The 19,235-nt window shown below is 33.9% G+C and overlaps 1 protein-coding gene across 1 annotated transcript in view; it reads right to left on the reverse strand.

Annotated features, from left to right (window-relative positions):
* LOTGIDRAFT_161637 (hypothetical protein) overlaps positions 1 to 15,733 on the reverse strand; it is a gene marked incomplete at both ends in the record, with an annotated part of 31,551 nt that extends 15,818 nt beyond the window's left edge. Inside the window, 26 exons of the mRNA XM_009057488.1 lie at positions 34 to 134; positions 468 to 597; positions 951 to 1,120; positions 1,388 to 1,530; positions 1,792 to 2,208; positions 2,629 to 2,745; positions 3,090 to 3,288; positions 3,539 to 3,820; positions 4,340 to 4,543; positions 4,776 to 5,018; positions 5,382 to 5,578; positions 5,794 to 5,968; positions 6,403 to 6,535; positions 6,753 to 6,921; positions 7,173 to 7,382; positions 7,626 to 7,755; positions 7,985 to 8,100; positions 8,403 to 8,469; positions 8,649 to 8,848; positions 9,482 to 9,626; positions 10,027 to 10,194; positions 10,642 to 13,319; positions 13,534 to 13,633; positions 14,032 to 14,197; positions 15,111 to 15,190; positions 15,731 to 15,733. Coding sequence (XP_009055736.1) covers positions 34 to 134; positions 468 to 597; positions 951 to 1,120; positions 1,388 to 1,530; positions 1,792 to 2,208; positions 2,629 to 2,745; positions 3,090 to 3,288; positions 3,539 to 3,820; positions 4,340 to 4,543; positions 4,776 to 5,018; positions 5,382 to 5,578; positions 5,794 to 5,968; positions 6,403 to 6,535; positions 6,753 to 6,921; positions 7,173 to 7,382; positions 7,626 to 7,755; positions 7,985 to 8,100; positions 8,403 to 8,469; positions 8,649 to 8,848; positions 9,482 to 9,626; positions 10,027 to 10,194; positions 10,642 to 13,319; positions 13,534 to 13,633; positions 14,032 to 14,197; positions 15,111 to 15,190; positions 15,731 to 15,733 — 6,743 coding nt within the window. The remainder of the gene's footprint in view (positions 1 to 33; positions 135 to 467; positions 598 to 950; positions 1,121 to 1,387; positions 1,531 to 1,791; positions 2,209 to 2,628; positions 2,746 to 3,089; positions 3,289 to 3,538; positions 3,821 to 4,339; positions 4,544 to 4,775; positions 5,019 to 5,381; positions 5,579 to 5,793; positions 5,969 to 6,402; positions 6,536 to 6,752; positions 6,922 to 7,172; positions 7,383 to 7,625; positions 7,756 to 7,984; positions 8,101 to 8,402; positions 8,470 to 8,648; positions 8,849 to 9,481; positions 9,627 to 10,026; positions 10,195 to 10,641; positions 13,320 to 13,533; positions 13,634 to 14,031; positions 14,198 to 15,110; positions 15,191 to 15,730) is intronic.
* Positions 15,734 to 19,235: the final 3,502 nt, after the last annotated feature.

Consider the following 19,235-nt stretch of genomic DNA (forward strand, 5'->3'; position numbering starts at 1 on the left):
TTGAAACTTGAAAAATAAATGTTCAAGACCTACCCTGTATCGAGTCTGTTGAGAACTGACAATACATTAGATAATACTTCTACTATACCATAGTCTAATAATACTGAAGATATTATTGGTATACACTGTATCAACTAGAAACAAAAATATAACGAACTAAATGACATAGAATCAGAGATTTTTTATACAAAGTACGATGTTTATCATGGAACTCAATTCCACTCTAATGGTGTCTGACATATCCTGGTTCCAACTAGAAATCACTATAATAAAAACTGCTAATATAACATCTAAAAACCTTTGCAACGATGTCTTCAAACACGTTAGTTTTATTGGAATTGCAAGAACTTCAGACGTCTGGCTGAAATTGGAATGGTTCAAATTGATGCTAAAAGTGTCCCAAATACACATAAAAGTTTTTAGAAAAAGCTATTTACAATCCCTTTAAGGCAACTATGTATTATTACCTGTATAATAAAAGTTAGTGTATTGTGACACAAGGCCATATCTTCTGCTGTTTTCTCTATCAATGATAATAATAATACTACAGACGACTGCTGAACTGTTGTTAAATCTTTAAATTCTTCTAAGTTTACCCTGAAATATCAAACAAAAATTAATTCAATTGTTGGCAAAGAATTGTCGAAAAAATCCTTTGATAAGTTAAACTTATAAACTAATTTTCTTATGCCTTTGTTAAATAAAACTTGCACCCATTTTGGCTCTCAAATTTTACACATATATAAACATTATAGTTGGCAACTTTAAGTCGAACGGATTGCAGAGGAATTTGTGCAGTAAAACTTTAAAATTTTGGATCTGTGGCAATACCATCGTCTCCCTAAAAGAAGTTTTAACAGTTTCCAGAAACATATCCAATGATTTTATGCTTCTAATAGTTCAACAAGAATAATTGTTGTAACTTTGGGAATACTTGTAGCAATACTTACTCTTGTTCAAATTGAAACGGTCTGCCTAAAAATATAGTAATGGCCGCCTCTACGTGTTCACTAACCACTGGAGTAAGATGGAGTTGATTGGCCAATAAATGGAATCCGTCCTTCTTCAAAAAGGCTTCTTGGTGCATAGGTGGTGCTCGCATTAAATAGGCTCCTAACAGCTGAAATAGAATAAAATAAAGTTTGATAAGCTCTTTGAAGGGTAAAAATGTGTGCATAATACTAGCAAATATACAGTACATGACCTGATTTAGGAACAACAACAAAATATATCCACTGTTAGAATAATGCAGCTGTAGTACTAGCAAAATTTGTCCTCATTGCACACTGCATGGTGTTGCCAGTCTTCATTAGCTCAATTAGGTGCAAAAAAGTAGGACATAAAACTGTATTTTATTTCTTTCAAATCTTTGACTGTTCAGACTTACGTTTATGACGGCAGCTTTAATATACGGAGAACGATTCTGGGCGAGAACTATCAAACAACCTGTATTTAATATTTTACTGTATGTTTCATTCACAGAGCTTTCTGGTAAATCTTTTAATATCTCACTAACATAGTTCAATAAATCTGAAATACACAATAAATTACAATTATACGCCTGCAACCAACAATATAGAAGATAGGATGATACTAATAACAAAAAATTCAATCAAAAATTCAGGATCAATATTTAATGGAGAGCTCATCAATCATCTTGTCGTTTACCTGGCAGTCATCTCTAGTTATCAATAGTCATAAGTAGATTTTCAAAACTAGAAAATAATGAATTATAACCTAAACAATCAACAAGAAACTGAATAAAATTGAAAGCTAATCACTAAAACTTACTGGCACAAAGAGTAGACAGTCCTCGTTCATTTTTGTCATCAAAATCAGTCGAATTATCATCATCAAACTTAAATATGCTGTCATCCAAAATACTTCCATTACGATCTTTTAGTAACCTTTCCAGTATTTCTGATTGTTCTTCATTATAAGTTACTTCCCCTGTCTGAAGGGCAGACGGTAACGAGTCAAGATTATCCAGCGATTCAGTTGATTTACTTTGGTCTTCTGTAGATTCTTCAGAATTTTTTGATATCATCAGGAATACGTCATCTGATTCAAAACTTTTTGGTGTCCCAGAATACTGGCCGACCTTCTGGACTTTTGGGTAATCGGACGATATTTCACTTTCCGTGTCAGTTTTGCTTAAATCAGCATCTCCACCAAGACTTGATATTGATACATCACTGATTCTTTTTCCTGCATTTAAAATTTAAAATCAGTTAATGTTTGAAAGTTTTAGCAAAAGGATCAAATATTTTTTTCAAATGATTATAAAATGAAAAGAAATTTGGCCCCTAATGTATAAACACACTGCGTGTATCTCTTTTCTGTTTTAGGCTTAAAGTGGCCCTCACACCATAGTGATTACCTGTTGCGTATGATTGCGTATAGGAGTAGTGGGCATAAGTTTCCAACACAACTCTCATGCTACTGAGTTGTGAGTTCGGAACTCATAGCCAGTTTTATTATTCACAATCATATGTAACTGGTTATAGGTGTTATAGAAGATACTGTCCTTTATGGTAATCACTATGGTGTGAAGGTGCCCTAAGGCTTCACTTCCTGAGTAAAGGGAGACTACTCTTTATAGCTGACAATAATATAACATATATTAACCTCTAGAAGGAACTCTGTTGGGTATCATTTCACTATCAGTAGAGTTACTGCTCTTTCTCTCAATCCTTAATGGCTTCCGTTCTTTAATCAATGGAGTAGAGGTAAAACTGGGATGAGCTGAAAGTATAACCATTAAGACTTGAGATTCAAGCTACTGTATAATTGCGAATATAGTGCTCACTTTTTACACTCGATTAAATCAGGATAGTTTTCTGTTTAGCTGTAAATAATACAGACACTCTGGTTGAAAAATCAGCAAGTTGGCAAAACGCAGACACCATAATATTGAAGGTAACAGGATTCTAAATTGCTTTAGTTTAAGTGCAAAAGTAAGTGTAAAGAACACATAGATTAAGTGTTAGGATGAAGGATTTCATAGTGAACAAGATTAATGCTTGCCAAATGCTAAATTTGATCACCGGGTACCAGACCATGGGTTTTACAATAAAAAGAGTACTTACCCCACCATGTTTTAAAATACAGACATTCACTGCTGTAGTTGATAAAACTATTGGCTGCGGGATGAACTAGCAACAGGAAGTCTGTGACAGATCGTAACATATGGAGGTCGGGAGGGTTACCTAATATGGCCTTGACGATCAGAGACACAGATTTACTGATTATAACTGATAGAGATGGCAGGTTCTCTTGGATTCTCTCCTGAAATATTTTATGTTAAATTATGAGTAATAATAATTATAAGCCAAGATTCAATTTTTCGTATATATTTGTCACAAAAATTCTTTGAAAAAAGCAAAGAAATAGTTAAGTTTCCTTCAGGCTGTACCCTGAGTTATGAAGAAAAGTAATCAACAAAACTTATGACTAAGAAAGCAGCATAAAGTTCAACAAAAACATCCACAAGTTGGCATAACGCAGACACCATAAAATTAAGTGATAAACCACTTACCAAATAGATTGAAAATATTTTAAACAACACATTTCCAGCTTGAAACTGTTTGATGTTAAAATCTCGATATGGGTGATCTTCCCGAACCAGAAGTTGTAACGCCAAGAACAGTAACTCTGACACACCATCTGCTGCTGTCTCCCAGATTCGCCAATGTAGCAACAGTTGATCAACCACGGCTATATCCTTGACAATAGCCTCAGTACCACGTCGTAAGACAGGGTTTATACTTGAAGCATCAGGCCGAAATACTGATTCAGAAGTACAGGCGTCTAACAGGGTCTGTAACAAATCAACATTGTATAAAAATGTATAAAAAGATTGAAATAATGCAAAAGAGGTAGAGGGATAAGGCATACATCAGAATTATCAGAATTAATTGGCCCACAGAAATGATAAAATAGCCTTTAGACCTCATAAGATTGAAATACTTCCATATGTAATAGTTTTTCTTCTTGCAAATGTAATTCATGCATTTGAATCTGAAGACATTCTAAATGATGATAAGTTCACCTTATAGAATTAAACCAATCAAAAACTCTCTCAAGTAAAATCATACTGTGTTACATGTTAATTCCTAATTTGGTAAGGTTTGCCCAGTGGGAGTTCTCTTTCTGATAGATGTTTGGCAACTTTGTATATTTTCTATAAGATCTAACAGATCAAAATACAAAAGGAAAAAGCAGACAAAGAAATGAAATGAAATGGAGCTTTATATCCTACTTTTCTGCACCCAATGGGCAAATGAAGACAGGCAATGCCATGCAGTGTGCAATGAGGACTAAATAGAAGATATCATACCTTTAAGATATCATAACCTACAATACTTTTAGAACTAGTTAACAATCTACGTAACATAACGTATCCTGATATTTCTATAAACTGTGTCAGGAGGCGGGGAAATCTATTTATAACTACAAATAACTGACGAACAGCTTTACTCTGTAATTTCTCTGTTTTTATTTTATCAAATCCACTAGCGTCTGTATCACTGTTTTCATAAATCTGAAATTCAGAAAATAAATTAATATTTGCAAGGAGACTTCAGTTATTGTCTTGACCTAAGCCTGGATTGATCCATGAACCTACAGGCTGTGAGCAGACTCACTGAGCCACACAGCTTTCATTACATAGTCATTGCTAAGAATTGAGATATAATTATATAGTTAGGGTATTACAGCCAAAAAGCAAGAGAGTTCAAAGCGTATTAAAATAAAGTTAAGGGAAGCCTTATTACCTTAGCAATTAGAAATAAGAATGATCCAATTCCACCTGACTGTTCAGCAGCTTTTTCAAAACCATCATTAACTTCAACCTCCACACGACCCATTAAAACACAGGTCTGACTAGTAGGTTGTTGGTACAGCAAGGAATCCTGGGCTGTACCAGACTGAAGAGAACTCTGACTAGACGAAGATCTTGTACCAAAATAACAAACAGTATCGTGGTACTTTGGTAAATAACTCAACAGCAGACAACTCTGAAACAATATAGAAACAAAACTTGAATAACCGTATCAATTACATGGCACGACTGTTGATTTATCTGTATTTTGCCCGTAATGTTTGATTTGAGCCCCAAAATGACTGACTACCATTTTGATTTTTAGAACATTTCCATGCAGATTTTCCCGATTTTCTGCATTTTTCATAAATATTACAAAGCCTTAACTTAAATGGTAAAATATATGTTTGGGCCATTCTGTAATAAATTGTTCGGCTTCATTGCCCCATTTGTCCCCAGAGCCCCCTGGAAATGACACTGTCAAAGAGCTACTGTGGTTAATTTCAAAATGTACAAATCAAATACACACAAAAAAATACATGGAAACCAAGCTACATACCCTAGCTTTATCAATATCTATAATACCCATACTGCCCACTAATACATCATACAACAGATTTCCATCACTGATCACTTCTTTAGATAAATACGCTGAGAAAGTAGTTCCTGTGTTGGTGCTGTCACATTTACTAATGGAGGTACAGTTGACACCCTGCGTATATAAATAGTACCACCATTCTCTACTGTACTCACTTCCTGTAAGATATAGATGTAATATGGTAAGAATGACTAATATGGAAAGAGTTTGCTAAATTCTTTATGTGTAGCGGGGACACTGATAGCATCAATTTGTACCATTCCAATTTTCAGTCCTGGTTCCTGCAATTCCACTAACACTCAGAATTCTCCAATCTAGTACCACCCTATATAGCCGCAATAAGGCAAAGAAAGATAATTCGTCTTCAACTTACCCTTAAACACCATGACAGGACCTATCCTGTATCTACACAGATCTTTACTGATGTCCTCTTTCTCTAAACAGCCAAGATATAGTGAAGGCTGGACCTGGATATCTTTACGATACGCTGAGGCTGGATGATCTAGATGAACTTCTCTGCACATCCAGCCATTTATAATTAATATCAACTGAAACAGAGAGGAGACAAAATATAAAATATTTGGATCAAAAGTTTGTCCATTCATTGCTTCATTCATTCATTTATTCATTATTCATACCATTATCAATTAATTTATTCAGTTATTTTTGCAGTAAAATAGTGCCTTATTCTTTTTTTCATTCATTCATTCTTTTGTTTGTTTCTTTTTCATTCTTTCATTCATCTATTTGGCCAAGGTCAAGACCTTGTAAATCTCTTAAATGAGTGTAATATAAATAATAAGTAATTGTATGACAATTTGACAAGCCAGTATAAAGTGACATCAGGTGTTCATAACCAGCTTTGGCTCACTCACTTTCAAACAGATAGGGAAGACTTGCTTATGCGCCCCCAAAAACCATTTTGTGGCCCCTACTCCCCCTCCCTCCTACCTAATGATTCCAAGAAACACCATGTACCTACCTTCCCAAGTTGAGTACTACCATCTAAAGATTCCTTATAACTCACTACAACATGCTGCCATTTTGAAATACTAAGAAAATTCTCTACAAAACTTTCAGCCAGTAAACCATGTTCTGAATAAGCTGTAGATATCCTGAAGAAGAAATTATAACTATAATTCCATTCTAAACTGTAAAAGCCACAGCAGCATCGCTATATGCTTGATTGAGTAAAAGTAACACAATTGTAACATTATATCGAACCTTACATAGTAGTGTATTTCTTATTCCTGTTTATCAACCTCAAACCAAAAGATTATTTCCGTACCACCACCCCCAAAATCACCCCCAAACAACAGGTATATACAGTACCTGAATACTAAGGAGTTTGTTTTAACATCCAGCCACATTTCAAATCGTTTCTGTGGATTACCAACAGAAAAAATATGAGTATAGTTCGGAGGCGTCTGACCATTAAATGAGGAAGTTCTCGGACGTATTTCAGGAGTTGGGGGTGTGTCTTGGTCGGGTGTCACATGACCTAAAAAGGGAGACAAATATCAATACTAAATCATGTTAGTTTTTGAAGCAATCTGTATAAAAAACAGCTTTAAATATTTAAATTAGTTCTTTTAAGTCTAGTATAGATCTGAAAAAGATCATTTTTTATTTACATTTAGCTTGAATAATTTTGAACTTTGACCTGATGACATCACAAATTATCTATCCAATCAGAATCACTGTAAGAGTTTTAAGTTTTAACAGTTTTCAAAATAGACCAAGAACACTTACTGGAAGTCTTAGCAGGGGACTTTTTCACGTCTGGTGATTTGTGGTCAGGTTTTTTCTCTAGTAGACTTTCAGGATGAATCCATAGTGACACGGAGAAGCCATGTTGTAATGGCGGCCATGTTAGTCCATCCTTCAATAAACATTGCACGGCACCATGGGTAACCATCTTAATACTGGGCTGCTTGCTACCATCATTTGTATAATAGGGATCTGAAAAGAACCATAGGTTCAAAAATAGCTTATTAATGGATTTAAAAAAAAAAAATCATTCAAAGTATAAAAAAAGAAAGAGTAGCACATGGGGGGAAAGTCTTATTTTACCTATAAAAAATAATAGAATAACGTTCAAAATCTAAAAAAAACTTTCAGAAAATGCTTTGTCTTTCTTACTTATGATTTAAGCACACCAAGATTTGTAGCTACTTTAACGAGTGGAAATAAAAAGAGACAAACCTGTTGATATGTTAATATCATCTTCTGATTGTCTTCTCTCACCCACACTAGATACAGGGAACTGAAGACTATGTGATGGATTTAATACTGAATTTTCTACTATACCAAGAAACATTGATAACAGACCATCCTGAAATTAGTGATCAAGGAATCAATCAATTGAGAGAGAAATTTTGCAGAAAAACAGCAAAAATGTACTTTAAATTTGGTTTAAAACAATCCAGTATTTCAATCAATCCTTAATTAGAAATGCATTATTCATAGGACAAATCAAAACTAAAAATTGACAATCATTTCATCCTTGTAATGCCTAAATGACTTCAATGAAAATGTAGGATAATAAACATAAAATTACTTACAATATTGTTGTCTTTTGATTTAAAGAGATGGAAGAACTGCATCAATTCCTGGGAAGACATTTGTTGTTGAGCTAGTAGTTGTATTAAAGATAGTAATACTTCGCGAACTAGGATTTCTGCAGAAAAACAACAATTTTAAAAGTTACGATATCGTTCACATTTTTTACAAATACCAATATGAATTACTTCAAAAGTAGGAAGTATCTTTGCCATTTATACAGGGAAATTCATCTGTTATCACAATATTCTTCATCTAAGTCCAGTATTTTATCAGCATATACCGATTATTGTAACAATAAGAAACAACCCTCATCATGCCACCAATCCCCCCTCCCCTCTCACAGCAGGGGACATGCAGGTATATAACCATGTTGAGTTTTTCTGGTTTAAAAAATAAATAACGGTGAAAGAATATTACCTTGATGTGTGCCTGTTTTACAAACCAACTTTTCTTTAAAACCATCTAAAATAATTTCCAACAACCCCTGAAAATATTTTTAAAAAGGCATTATTAATTTGAACATAAAAAACAAAACCAAAAACCATATATTGTTGAACAATGGATAAAGAATCCTATTCTCCCCCATAATCCCTAGAATTCCCTGAGCCATCGTGGCTCCGCCTTAATCCATCAAACTATTTAAAAAAAAATAAAGTTACCTACCTCCTTACAAACAGCCTCTACGGCTATTTTACTAGATTTTAAAACTTGTAATAATCTCAACAGGCCTGGTATTAATATATCACATGTTTTATAGCTAGGTTCTACTTTCACTTTCAACATTTCTATAATTAGTCTAAATACAGCAGGAAAACACAGTACATTGTTACTATAAATAGACAACCCTGGCCTACCATTCCAGGCTGAAATAAATGAAACAAAATATGAAGGTTTACGTCTACTTTTCTGCACCTAATTGAAGACAGGCAATGTCATGCAGTTTGCAATGAGGGAAATTTTACCAGGACAGTTGCATTTCATCAGCCTATTATTTTTTTATTTCCAACTGTTAAGAGATCTTTAAGATGCACAGTTTGTAACACAGGTTTAATGTTCTATCTGCATGACTAGATACTCTTTCCATGTCAGCCTCTCTGTCCTGCATCACTGACAGGGGAAACTGGGTTGAAAATCTGAAGGTTATCTTGACCTATTTATTGAACTGGGAAATAATTTTAAGATCTAAATTTTTGAAACAGCCACCATATACTGTATATTTTCGAACATTATGCGCAAGCGTGTATAATGCGCACCCCTTCCTTACCCCATCAAAATCTGGAAATATCCATTTACCCGTATATAATGTGCACCCCTTGTTGAGGTTGGAGCTGGCATAAGACAGACACCAAAATAGTGAGTGATAACAAAGCATATTCCATGTATCACCTTACTTAGATAGATAGGTAATATAATTTGAACACTGTGTTACAACTCTCATAATTGTCATTGATTAATCATACTCTGATACTCTGATACAACAACTATTAATAACTTACTAGATTGTAAATCATCGAGAGTAGCGCCCTCTGTATCAGCCTCGTAACCGTGTTCTGTATACATCGTATCCTGGTCTGATTCACTTGTCTGTTGTTTAATTAATCTTAATTCATCTTCTTCATCCCAATCTTCTTCACATAAATTCTACACAAAATATAAGAAAAAAAAAATGTTTTCCCCCCACTTGTAAATAACGAAATCAGTCATCAGAATTTCTGAGATGAGAAATTGGCATGTTTAGAGCCAGATATAAAATGTCACTGTTTATGGGAGTTGCTCCATCCCACTTGTACAGAGTTGTACAAAAAGGAAAATTCTCATCCTCTGCTGTTTTGCTGTTCCATCTGGGGTACAGGGAAATTGTAGAATATCTTGTAATGTCTTGATAGACTCATTAATGGTTCAGCTTTGTGTAGATACAAAAGTTATGTGAAATCTGGCTTTTAAAAAAAACAGCTTACCAATAAATTGACTATTTGGGGGTAAGAGTATTCAAGTATTGAGGGTATTTGAGGTAGAGCTGGGGGTGGGAGATCAAACTTACCAATAAATTGACTATTTGGGGGTAAGAGTATTCGAGTATTGAGGGTATTTGAGGTAGAGCTGTAGTGAGTAACATATCTATAACTGTCCGTAATTTAGTTGACTCCAGTTCGGTACATTGTAATAATGAAGACAGCAATCTCTTCCACAGTTTCTCTTCTTCTCCTTTCTAAAATATAATAATGACACTTTGTGTTACTTCATCCATAGAAAGAAATAACCATTTAAAAAATAACTTTAGATTCTAGAAGATTTACCAACTTCTCCTTAGTCAAACGTCTTGGCATTAATCTTACCCAGATTATCTCTTACCATTTACAGCTGGGTCAACTGGAATAATGAAAGATGGCATATTCTGTACCCATTTACAGCTGGGTTGACAAGAATAATTAGGAAAGAGGACTAGGTCACCAGCCTTTCATACGCTAACCAAGATTAGAGCCCATGAGTCCAAAATCACCATTTGTTTGAATTAATCAAGCATTATGTAAAGCCTTTATCGTTGTCTTTGTAAGCTAAACAATATTTCCAACGTGCAACAAAATACACGAAACCCCCACACTGATGACCCTTGAATAATATTCCAGTAGACAGTAGACAGACAGATTCTTCTTACCTTTTGAGAGCCGTTAATAGTCTGGCAAGAAAAACACACGATCATCACTGCTTCAATAAAAGCTAGTTTCGATTGGTGACAAGAAAAGGAAGCGGGTTTGAGCTTTTTTGTCGTCTTGGATACTTGTTCTTCTTCTCCATTACTACAGAGTTTCTGACACGTCGATTCCTTGTTTCCAATTTCAACTAAGAGTTCCAGAGCTAGGACTAGACATTCTATGACTATGGAATTCGGACCAGGGGAGTTCCGGAAAAAACAACGAAATGTTGGACTGTTGATACACAATTTTGCACACGTCTGCCACATATCGAGCAGAAGTGGCAAATGTTTTAACATGTCGCTATGGTACTGTTTCAACTCTTCACAAAGATTCACCTCCTTGTTGCTAGTGTTGGATTCTGAATTTTCGTCCACCTCAGATGATTCAGAGTCAGGATTGACTTCAATGGATCCAGATTTCTCCAGTTGGTTAATGTGCAGACGTTGAAAGGCTGACGTAATATTGCAAGTTTTTCGCGCTAAAACATCTATAAAATTCTGCATTACATAACCACCAGAATAATCAGATTCAAATTCGTTAATTTCATATTTGGAACTATGAAATTTTTGCTCGTCGATCATAATAATCGCCTCAAAAACTCCCAGGACTGGCATTCGGAGCTGCTCATCTTCAATTAACTCATGCAAACGTGCCAAGCCATTTTTTTCTAGGAACGACTTCATGACTTTATCAACTTGAAGAACGTATGGTAGAGCAGAAACACAGTAGAGCATGGTACTGGTTGGAACAGACGCAGATGAAGCTTCATCGCTGGACACGTCTGTAGGATTCGAATCAATGTCTGTGACAACAGACTGCAAAACTTGTTGATAAATTCCAAAAAATAGTTCTTCTTTTATGATATCATTCCCCTTGAACGCTAAGACAATTAACGCCTTGCTGACTATCAAAGCTAAAGTATTATCGCCTGCCAAAACATAGTTCGTAAGTTGTCTCAATGGACGCCATCTTTGAAGAGATTTGAGCCGATTCGCTTCGGTAATTTCGCTACTAGAAAATCCACTATCTAGTTTAAAAGCTTTAGGAATATCTAACGAGGATAATGCTGAAAGGTTATCGGGCAAGAAACAATGCTGACAGACGCTTTGGTTAGAGGTTAACTTTGGATGTTTGAGACCTTGAAAATTGTCCAACAGCAGAGAGGTCACAGTTTCCAAACAAAAATTGCTCATGGCTGGTGTCAGTTCCCCGAGAAGGGGCACTACAGTGTCAATAACACGTTTGGGTTGAATACAGCAGCATACTCCTGGATTAGACAACATGGCCAACACCTGAACTTGCGTTCTTTTATGTTTAACTACTGGCAACAAATCCAAAAGATACTCCGACCACATGGCTATGGCACATGCAGACGGCGGACTACTCTTTGATTCTGATAACGTCCTTTTGAAAATTTCACTTATGGCACTCTTGGTACTACTTTCAAAGTCTAAAGAATCTAATTTTGAGGAATTTTCCAGCTCTTCTTTGAATTCGTTCGAATCTGCTATACTTTTCATTGTAGGAGAGGCACCTAATATTCCGTGATGATGGTCGAAATAAGAACTATATTCACAGTTTCGATGCCGATGTTTCAGGCATTTTACTGCATGGATATAGTTCACTTTCAACGTTTTCAACGTATTTATAAAACTTCCTGCATATTTAATGACATTGTCACTGTCAAGATTTTTGGATCTGTTACTAAATATATCACTATCGATGACCTCTACCAAGTATCTTATATAATCAAAGCCGCGATTTTCATCAAACACAGTCAGAAGTCCCAAGGCTTCGTTGATGTACGCTGGATTGAACGGCAAATGCTGACAAATTATTTCAAACAGTAAAATCAATCCACAAATGATGTCCTCCACCACAGAAAACACAGATTTGTCAAATTTCAATTTTGGATCCGATAATTTTAAATTCTGAAGTAAAAAGCTAAACAAATTTCGAACAGTTCCATGTCCACTTAGAATTTTCACGCCATGTTGATGTGTTGCTATGATACCACTCACTAAAAATATGGATCGCAGCAAATATTTCAAAACGGTAATTTTGGTTTGTTGTGACCACATGCACATTTTATCATTAGTTTGCCCTTCTGCTGTGTCAGATTTTTGGAGCTCTTCAACAAATAAGGGAGAGAACTGTTCATTTAACAAATGCAGCAGATGAGGCAAAATGGTGGAAGACAGAGATTTCCCAGAAGCCATTTCTTCTAGGTCCAATTTACTTAATTCACTGATCAACTCCAAAATTAATTTCACTAATTCTGCTGCTGAATAAGTTATATCTGGCTTCGAGACTTTTTCAAAAGAGGAAATGACATCATCATCGGAGTATCCATCATCTTCTTTCTGTGAACTTAAACTTCGAACAAATGGGGAACTTTTTCGTCTCAATCTGGCTGGTTTAGCTTTTGATTTGTTGTCATTCTCCGCAGTGTCGCTATCATCGCCAACGTCCTCCATTTTGAAAGTATCAAGGGTTGATCTCTTGTGCTTGGGATAATGGTGAGGCTGCTCTGAGGATTTCTGATTATTTTTTCCATCTTTTTGACAACCTAATGTTTTGAGTTTAGAAAGTTTGATTACGTTACTGAAAGACTGGTTAATTAGTGGAAGCTCTTTTTCTGAAAAGCCAAAATGATAGAAATAGGCAATGAATCCTCAAGAATTTTTGCAATTTGACCATATATTCTCCATAAAGTGAGAGGATTTACTTTACAGGCAACTATAAGAGATTCCAACTTATTCAGAAAATAAAACAGCTATAAATTTCTTACAATCTACAACTTGTGTCTATTTGGGATATGTTTGACCATTTTAAACTTTGATGTTGCTCACCTGAAAGGCCTTTAGGTAAAACTTCTGATTGGTTAAACTGACAACACCATGGCAACAAAGATACCAATAAATTACAAAAATCTCGGCTATTACACAAACCCTATAAAGAAAAAGATTAACTTGCTAGGAAAACAAATATAGGTCCACACATCAAATTGGTTACAATTTTGTACACATTTCAAAAGAAATTAACAAATCCAAACATCAAAAAAAGAAATGCACCATAACCATATTTGTCCACAATTGTAAAAACTTGCAAAGGGATCATCCATAGTGTTCACTGTTCACGAATATCGAAGTGAGAAAAGTATTTCAGATATACAAACCTCAGGACAGCTAGCTTTTTACAGTGATTAATTCTCCAAAATCAGATTTTAGGCATAACAGTAAGGTTAGCAAATTTACTGAACAAAAATTTGAAAAAAGGGACCTAACTCACAATATTATGTTTCATAGGCCAACAAAGACTATTAAAAGAAGTATGAAAAAGATACATACCCGAACACCAATATCTCTGATCAAATGTAATAACATCCATCCTCTATCGTCCAATAAATAGCTCTGTAACAAACTAGCGTCGTCTTCATTATTAGCATTAGCCGTTACCGTGACAATATCACTCATAAACTCTTGACTCAGCTGATTACACATCGTACTTTCATCCCTGAAACGAAATTATAGATTAAGGTTTATAATTCACAGAACCAGATATAAAATTCCGGCAAATCCTGGACGTTTCTAGAGATCATTAAATAGGAGGTTGTGTAAGGACCGCAGAATTCACAAAACAAGAAATAACACTCCTTCAAGTATGACATAAAATGTAAACCAAAAGTAAAATGGCTACCTATGAAACCTTAAGCAGCTTTTTAAAAAATGACATAATTTTTTAGAATAGCTTCTTTATCAGTATTAGCTATATTCTATTACTACTTTACACATGAAACTATATTGTAATATAAGTAAGGTTTCAGAGACAAACAACAGCTTATTTTAATCTGTCACCTCTAATAATAGTAGTAATATGTAACAATTTTTTTCAAAATTATTATTACACTTAAAGTGATACTACGTCTTAGAATAAACATCAAATTTAAGAATTTTAAACTTGGCCAATAAGACTCAGTAGATATACCTGGTGTCATAAATAACATAACAGGATCTTAATATAATCAGATAAATCCAAAAAAACTCAGTAATTATCCATAAATATGTAATTAACTATTGAAAAACGCTTAATATTAAGATTAATCGTTTTTCAATAATTACTTAGTTTTATGAATTTTCTAGATTTTACAGGGATTCTGTTGTAACTTTATGACACCAGGTAAGTTCACTGATGAATATATACTCTTATTGACCAATCTTGAGAATCAAATTTTATGTTCATTCTAAGACGTAGTATCACTTTAAGTAGCAGGTTGGTGAGCCAGTTTGTTACTAGTAGTATGATATGTTATTACATAATCAACCAGCGTTTCCTGCTAATCAACTTGCTTGTTTTCATATGGCTCCTGATTCCGCTGCGCTCTCAGCTAGGTTTCTGCTGGTGTATATCCCTGAATAATCATACTGACCTCAATATTAGAATATGTTCTACTGATCCTCTCTCTGTGAAATATGACCATAAAAACATATCCAATACATCATGACGCTTCTGAAATATATCATCAACAAATTGTCATTACGGTGCTGGGATTTCTGGGTAATGTTTCACAAGAAATCTATTAATTTTGTTGTCAGTATGGTTATTTCTCAATGTAAACTTGTAGAAAATCTTTTTAAGAATAGTGCCGAGATTCTTGACTCTACAATATAATCCTTGTATAGCGCTGATTTCAAAATGTGTCTAGCAAATCACTTTATTTTTTCACTGTAATTTAATTAGATTGTACCATAATGATATCAAGGTCACCCTTTAAAAGTGACTAAAAATTGAAATGACCACCAGAATTTTGGATGTCTCCATATCTAATACAAGGTTCACCTGCTAAATATGTAATAAAGTCAGACAAGTTGAGGAGACAACATAGTGAATCCTGTCTCCTCATTATAAAAATATCCATAGCAATCCTTGAATGATATCTATAGCAGTTTATCAGTAGGCCTATTATTATTTCACTTGACTGGATTATTAACCCTCCCACAACCAAATATAACAAGGTTGTTTCTATCATTAGGTTGTATATACCCTTACCATGTTCATATGTCTATTAAACCTAACCTTGAGTTATTATATATCCCTCAACATGTTTGATTTAATTTTACATAATCCTCTTAGAGTTTTAACCTTTGAAGATTGAGTAGAAATGAAATAAACCGCCGAAAACTCAAAGTTATATAACTTAAAGTGTATGACGTTAACATTATGTGATGTCACTTGGTAATGGTCGCTTTGCCGACTGCTTCGATATATATTGAAAAGTAATGTGGCTGGTAAAATCGGCCACTAGGGTTTAAAGGGCTAAACTTAATTCCTTAAAAAAAATAAAATATAAGAAAACAGTTTGGGAAAATTTTGAAAATTTCCTAAAATCTTTAATGAAATAATAAAAATTTTTGTTCTGTTTTACCTTTAAGAAAATACATCTATTCAAAAAGTAGCACAATCCTCTTTTCCAAAAGGTTAGAGTTTTGAGCTGTTAAAAAATCCACTCTTAAATTTTCATTGAAGTCTTGTCTAGTATTTGAAATCTTGATATATGATATACCGGTAACTTAAAGTGTATAAACATGACCTAATTATAACAGTTATATAATATATTTACACATTAAAGTAACCAAACCAGATACAGATTCAACTCAAAATTTTCTTGTTGAGAGTTTTAAATTGCGTTTAACCCTTTTAACATTGAGCAGCCATTACCATGTAATATCATTTGTAATATCAAAGTTATATCATTTGGAGTTAAAGAAATTGTAAAGAGGTTTTCTAAAATTTGTATGTGTAGTGGGCAGACTGATAGCATCCATTAGCACCATTCCAATTTTCATTCCAACGCCTGGGGGTCTGCAATAACACTAAAACTAGTTGTTTGATGACGTCACTAATTGCAATTATCTCAAAAGCCCCTTCGCTATTAGTGACATCATTAAACACTTAGTTTTAGCAGAACTGATGGTATAAGTGTCCCCAATACAAGTGTTTGATGACATCACTAATAGCAAAATATGCTTTATCTCATAAGCCCCTTCGTGATTAGTGCCGTCATCAAACATTTAGTTTTCTTTCATAAGCCCCTTCGCGATTATTGCCATCATCAAACATTTAGTTTTCTTTCATAAGCCCCTTCGCGATTAGTGACGTCATCAAACGCCTAGTTTTAGTGGAATTGACACTATCAGTGTCCCCTATACAAGTATCATATGATTCGGAAGTCTCTTTAAATAGCACATTCCACAGCGTAAAACAATGATCATATTAAGTAATGTACCATCTGTGATGTGTTATCACATATTAATTAAACTACTATCTGGGGCATACCAGACAGGCAGACCTACTCTAGCACACACTAACCCAGTTTTTTTAAAAGTGTGAGTGAAGAGGTTATGAAATACTATTTTATAATAAATTGTGTAGATTCTCTTCATGCACGATTAATTCAAAAATACCAAACTTTTCTGATTAATTCTGTTAACTATAACAATGGAGATCACAGTGCATCAAAAAAGTACTAGAAATCATTTAATTCTTTTAAAATATTTCAAACTAAGAATTTTACTCACTATTTCTATATATATCTTTTCTATATATTACAGAGTATCTAGAATTGACAAGTCGTCATTTTAACATTCAAACGCGGATAATTCTGGATGCACATAGAATTCGACCGTGAGCTGTGAACACTATTACTAAAAAATTCCTGAGACCTGTCCCTTTAAAATAAACTGATGTAATGCGTCCCACTATCCCTTACAATTCTTACGTAACTATCCTAAAGTGTGCCAAATGAACTATATAAGATAGCCTACATACATGCACAAAAACTATAAGACTTTAATACACACTTTTTGAATATTTAGGTACCATAACAGTACAAAATGCTAAGTTTCGCCCCACAGCTCAAAGGGTATATGGGTAAAAGTGCAATAGTGACATCTTTTTTTTGTAGTAAAATGGAATAATAGCAATTACAAAATAACTGCGTGACTCCCTGAAAGATATTGGCATAATAATAGGAAATTACGAGTTGATAACCCAATTAATGAAGAAAGAAGAAATCACAAACCTCTCATTGTCAATGATAGTTATATATAAATAAATATCTATAAATATAAATATGGCTTTATGCGAATACAATCATGCAGTAATTGAGCGTAAAAATAGGATACAAACAGAATGCTGAGTTGACAAAAAAGCCAAAATAGTTATACAAATGTAAGAGAAGTACAAATCTCTATTGTGAAGCCTGCCATAATTATGATAGTTGTCCAGATATACATACAGACAATATGTGAATATAATTATGCAGTATAATTACAATAAAATAATTGCCTCATTACATATAATCTCAGAGGTCTTAAATCAAACAATTAGTCATCTAAACTCTGTTGTCTAATTTAAAGGCTGTAGCACAATTCAAAAGGCAAAAGGGAGTATGAGTAGATTTAAAATACAAAATTTACATAATTGAAACAAAAAAACTTCTGCTTGGTCATCGTTTCAAAAATGAGGCATTTGCCTTCATTACACTTTGACCTTGAAACAAAAACTGTGAAGTCTTTGACAAGACATGACATTTCTACCTTTTCAAAACACCTGATGTCATGCTGCAACTGGCTTTGTAATTTGTATCCTTTTGGAGAGTTCAAGAGTCCACATAACATATAATATTAATTTCCTTTTTTCTGATTAGAAATCATTCTCAGGAGGGAGAGAGAGGATGGGGTCAGCCTTAACCTAAACCGGTCACCAAAATCCTGACCAATATAAGGTGCTTTGTGAAAAATTTGTTTTGGGTAGTATACTTTGTAACAATTTTGTTCTTCTACACTAATTCTCGCATTTGACAAGGAAAAACAGAAAGTTAAACATTGACCTTGTTTTTTATTCAGAAATAACACATGTAAAAAATTAATGCAGCATAAAACATTTATTATTGTAGTCATAAACTAAATTTGTCAGTCAAGATATGTTATTGTAACTTCACTGTGATATGACAGAATTACGACTGCAAAAACATTACAATCATACTAAACATTTTTGAAAATGTTACAATGACTTTCAGATATTTACGATATATTTGTGAATACAATGTTTTTACACAAACTAGAGCTTGTCAAACCAGGGGTACGTATAAACAGTGACCAATAGTTATCAATTTAAAACCTAAGTAATAACAATCTAACTGCAAACCGAAACCAGAAATCCAAAAAATATTGGCAATACATTTTCCAAATAGACCTTTTAATAAAGTTTATTATGGGAATTTGTGATTTCTATTAAAATAATTTTTTTTCAGGATTTCCGCAAACCACTTGCACTGCCTGTTTTGTTCACAGATATCTGATATTGGGTATAGCTCGTGTCAGTTGTTCTATAATCAATCTACAGAAATAAGGTTACCATGGGATATTTAATTTCAAATAACACAACCCAACAATTTAGTTGATACTGAAATTTATACATATTTATCTGTTTTCTTGTTGACAAAAATTATACCCTGACTTTAAATATAATATGATATACTAACCTAATAAAC

The sequence above is a fragment of the Lottia gigantea genome (assembly GCF_000327385.1).
Source record: "Lottia gigantea unplaced genomic scaffold LOTGIsca_30, whole genome shotgun sequence".
Lineage (NCBI taxonomy): Eukaryota > Metazoa > Mollusca > Gastropoda > Lottiidae > Lottia > Lottia gigantea.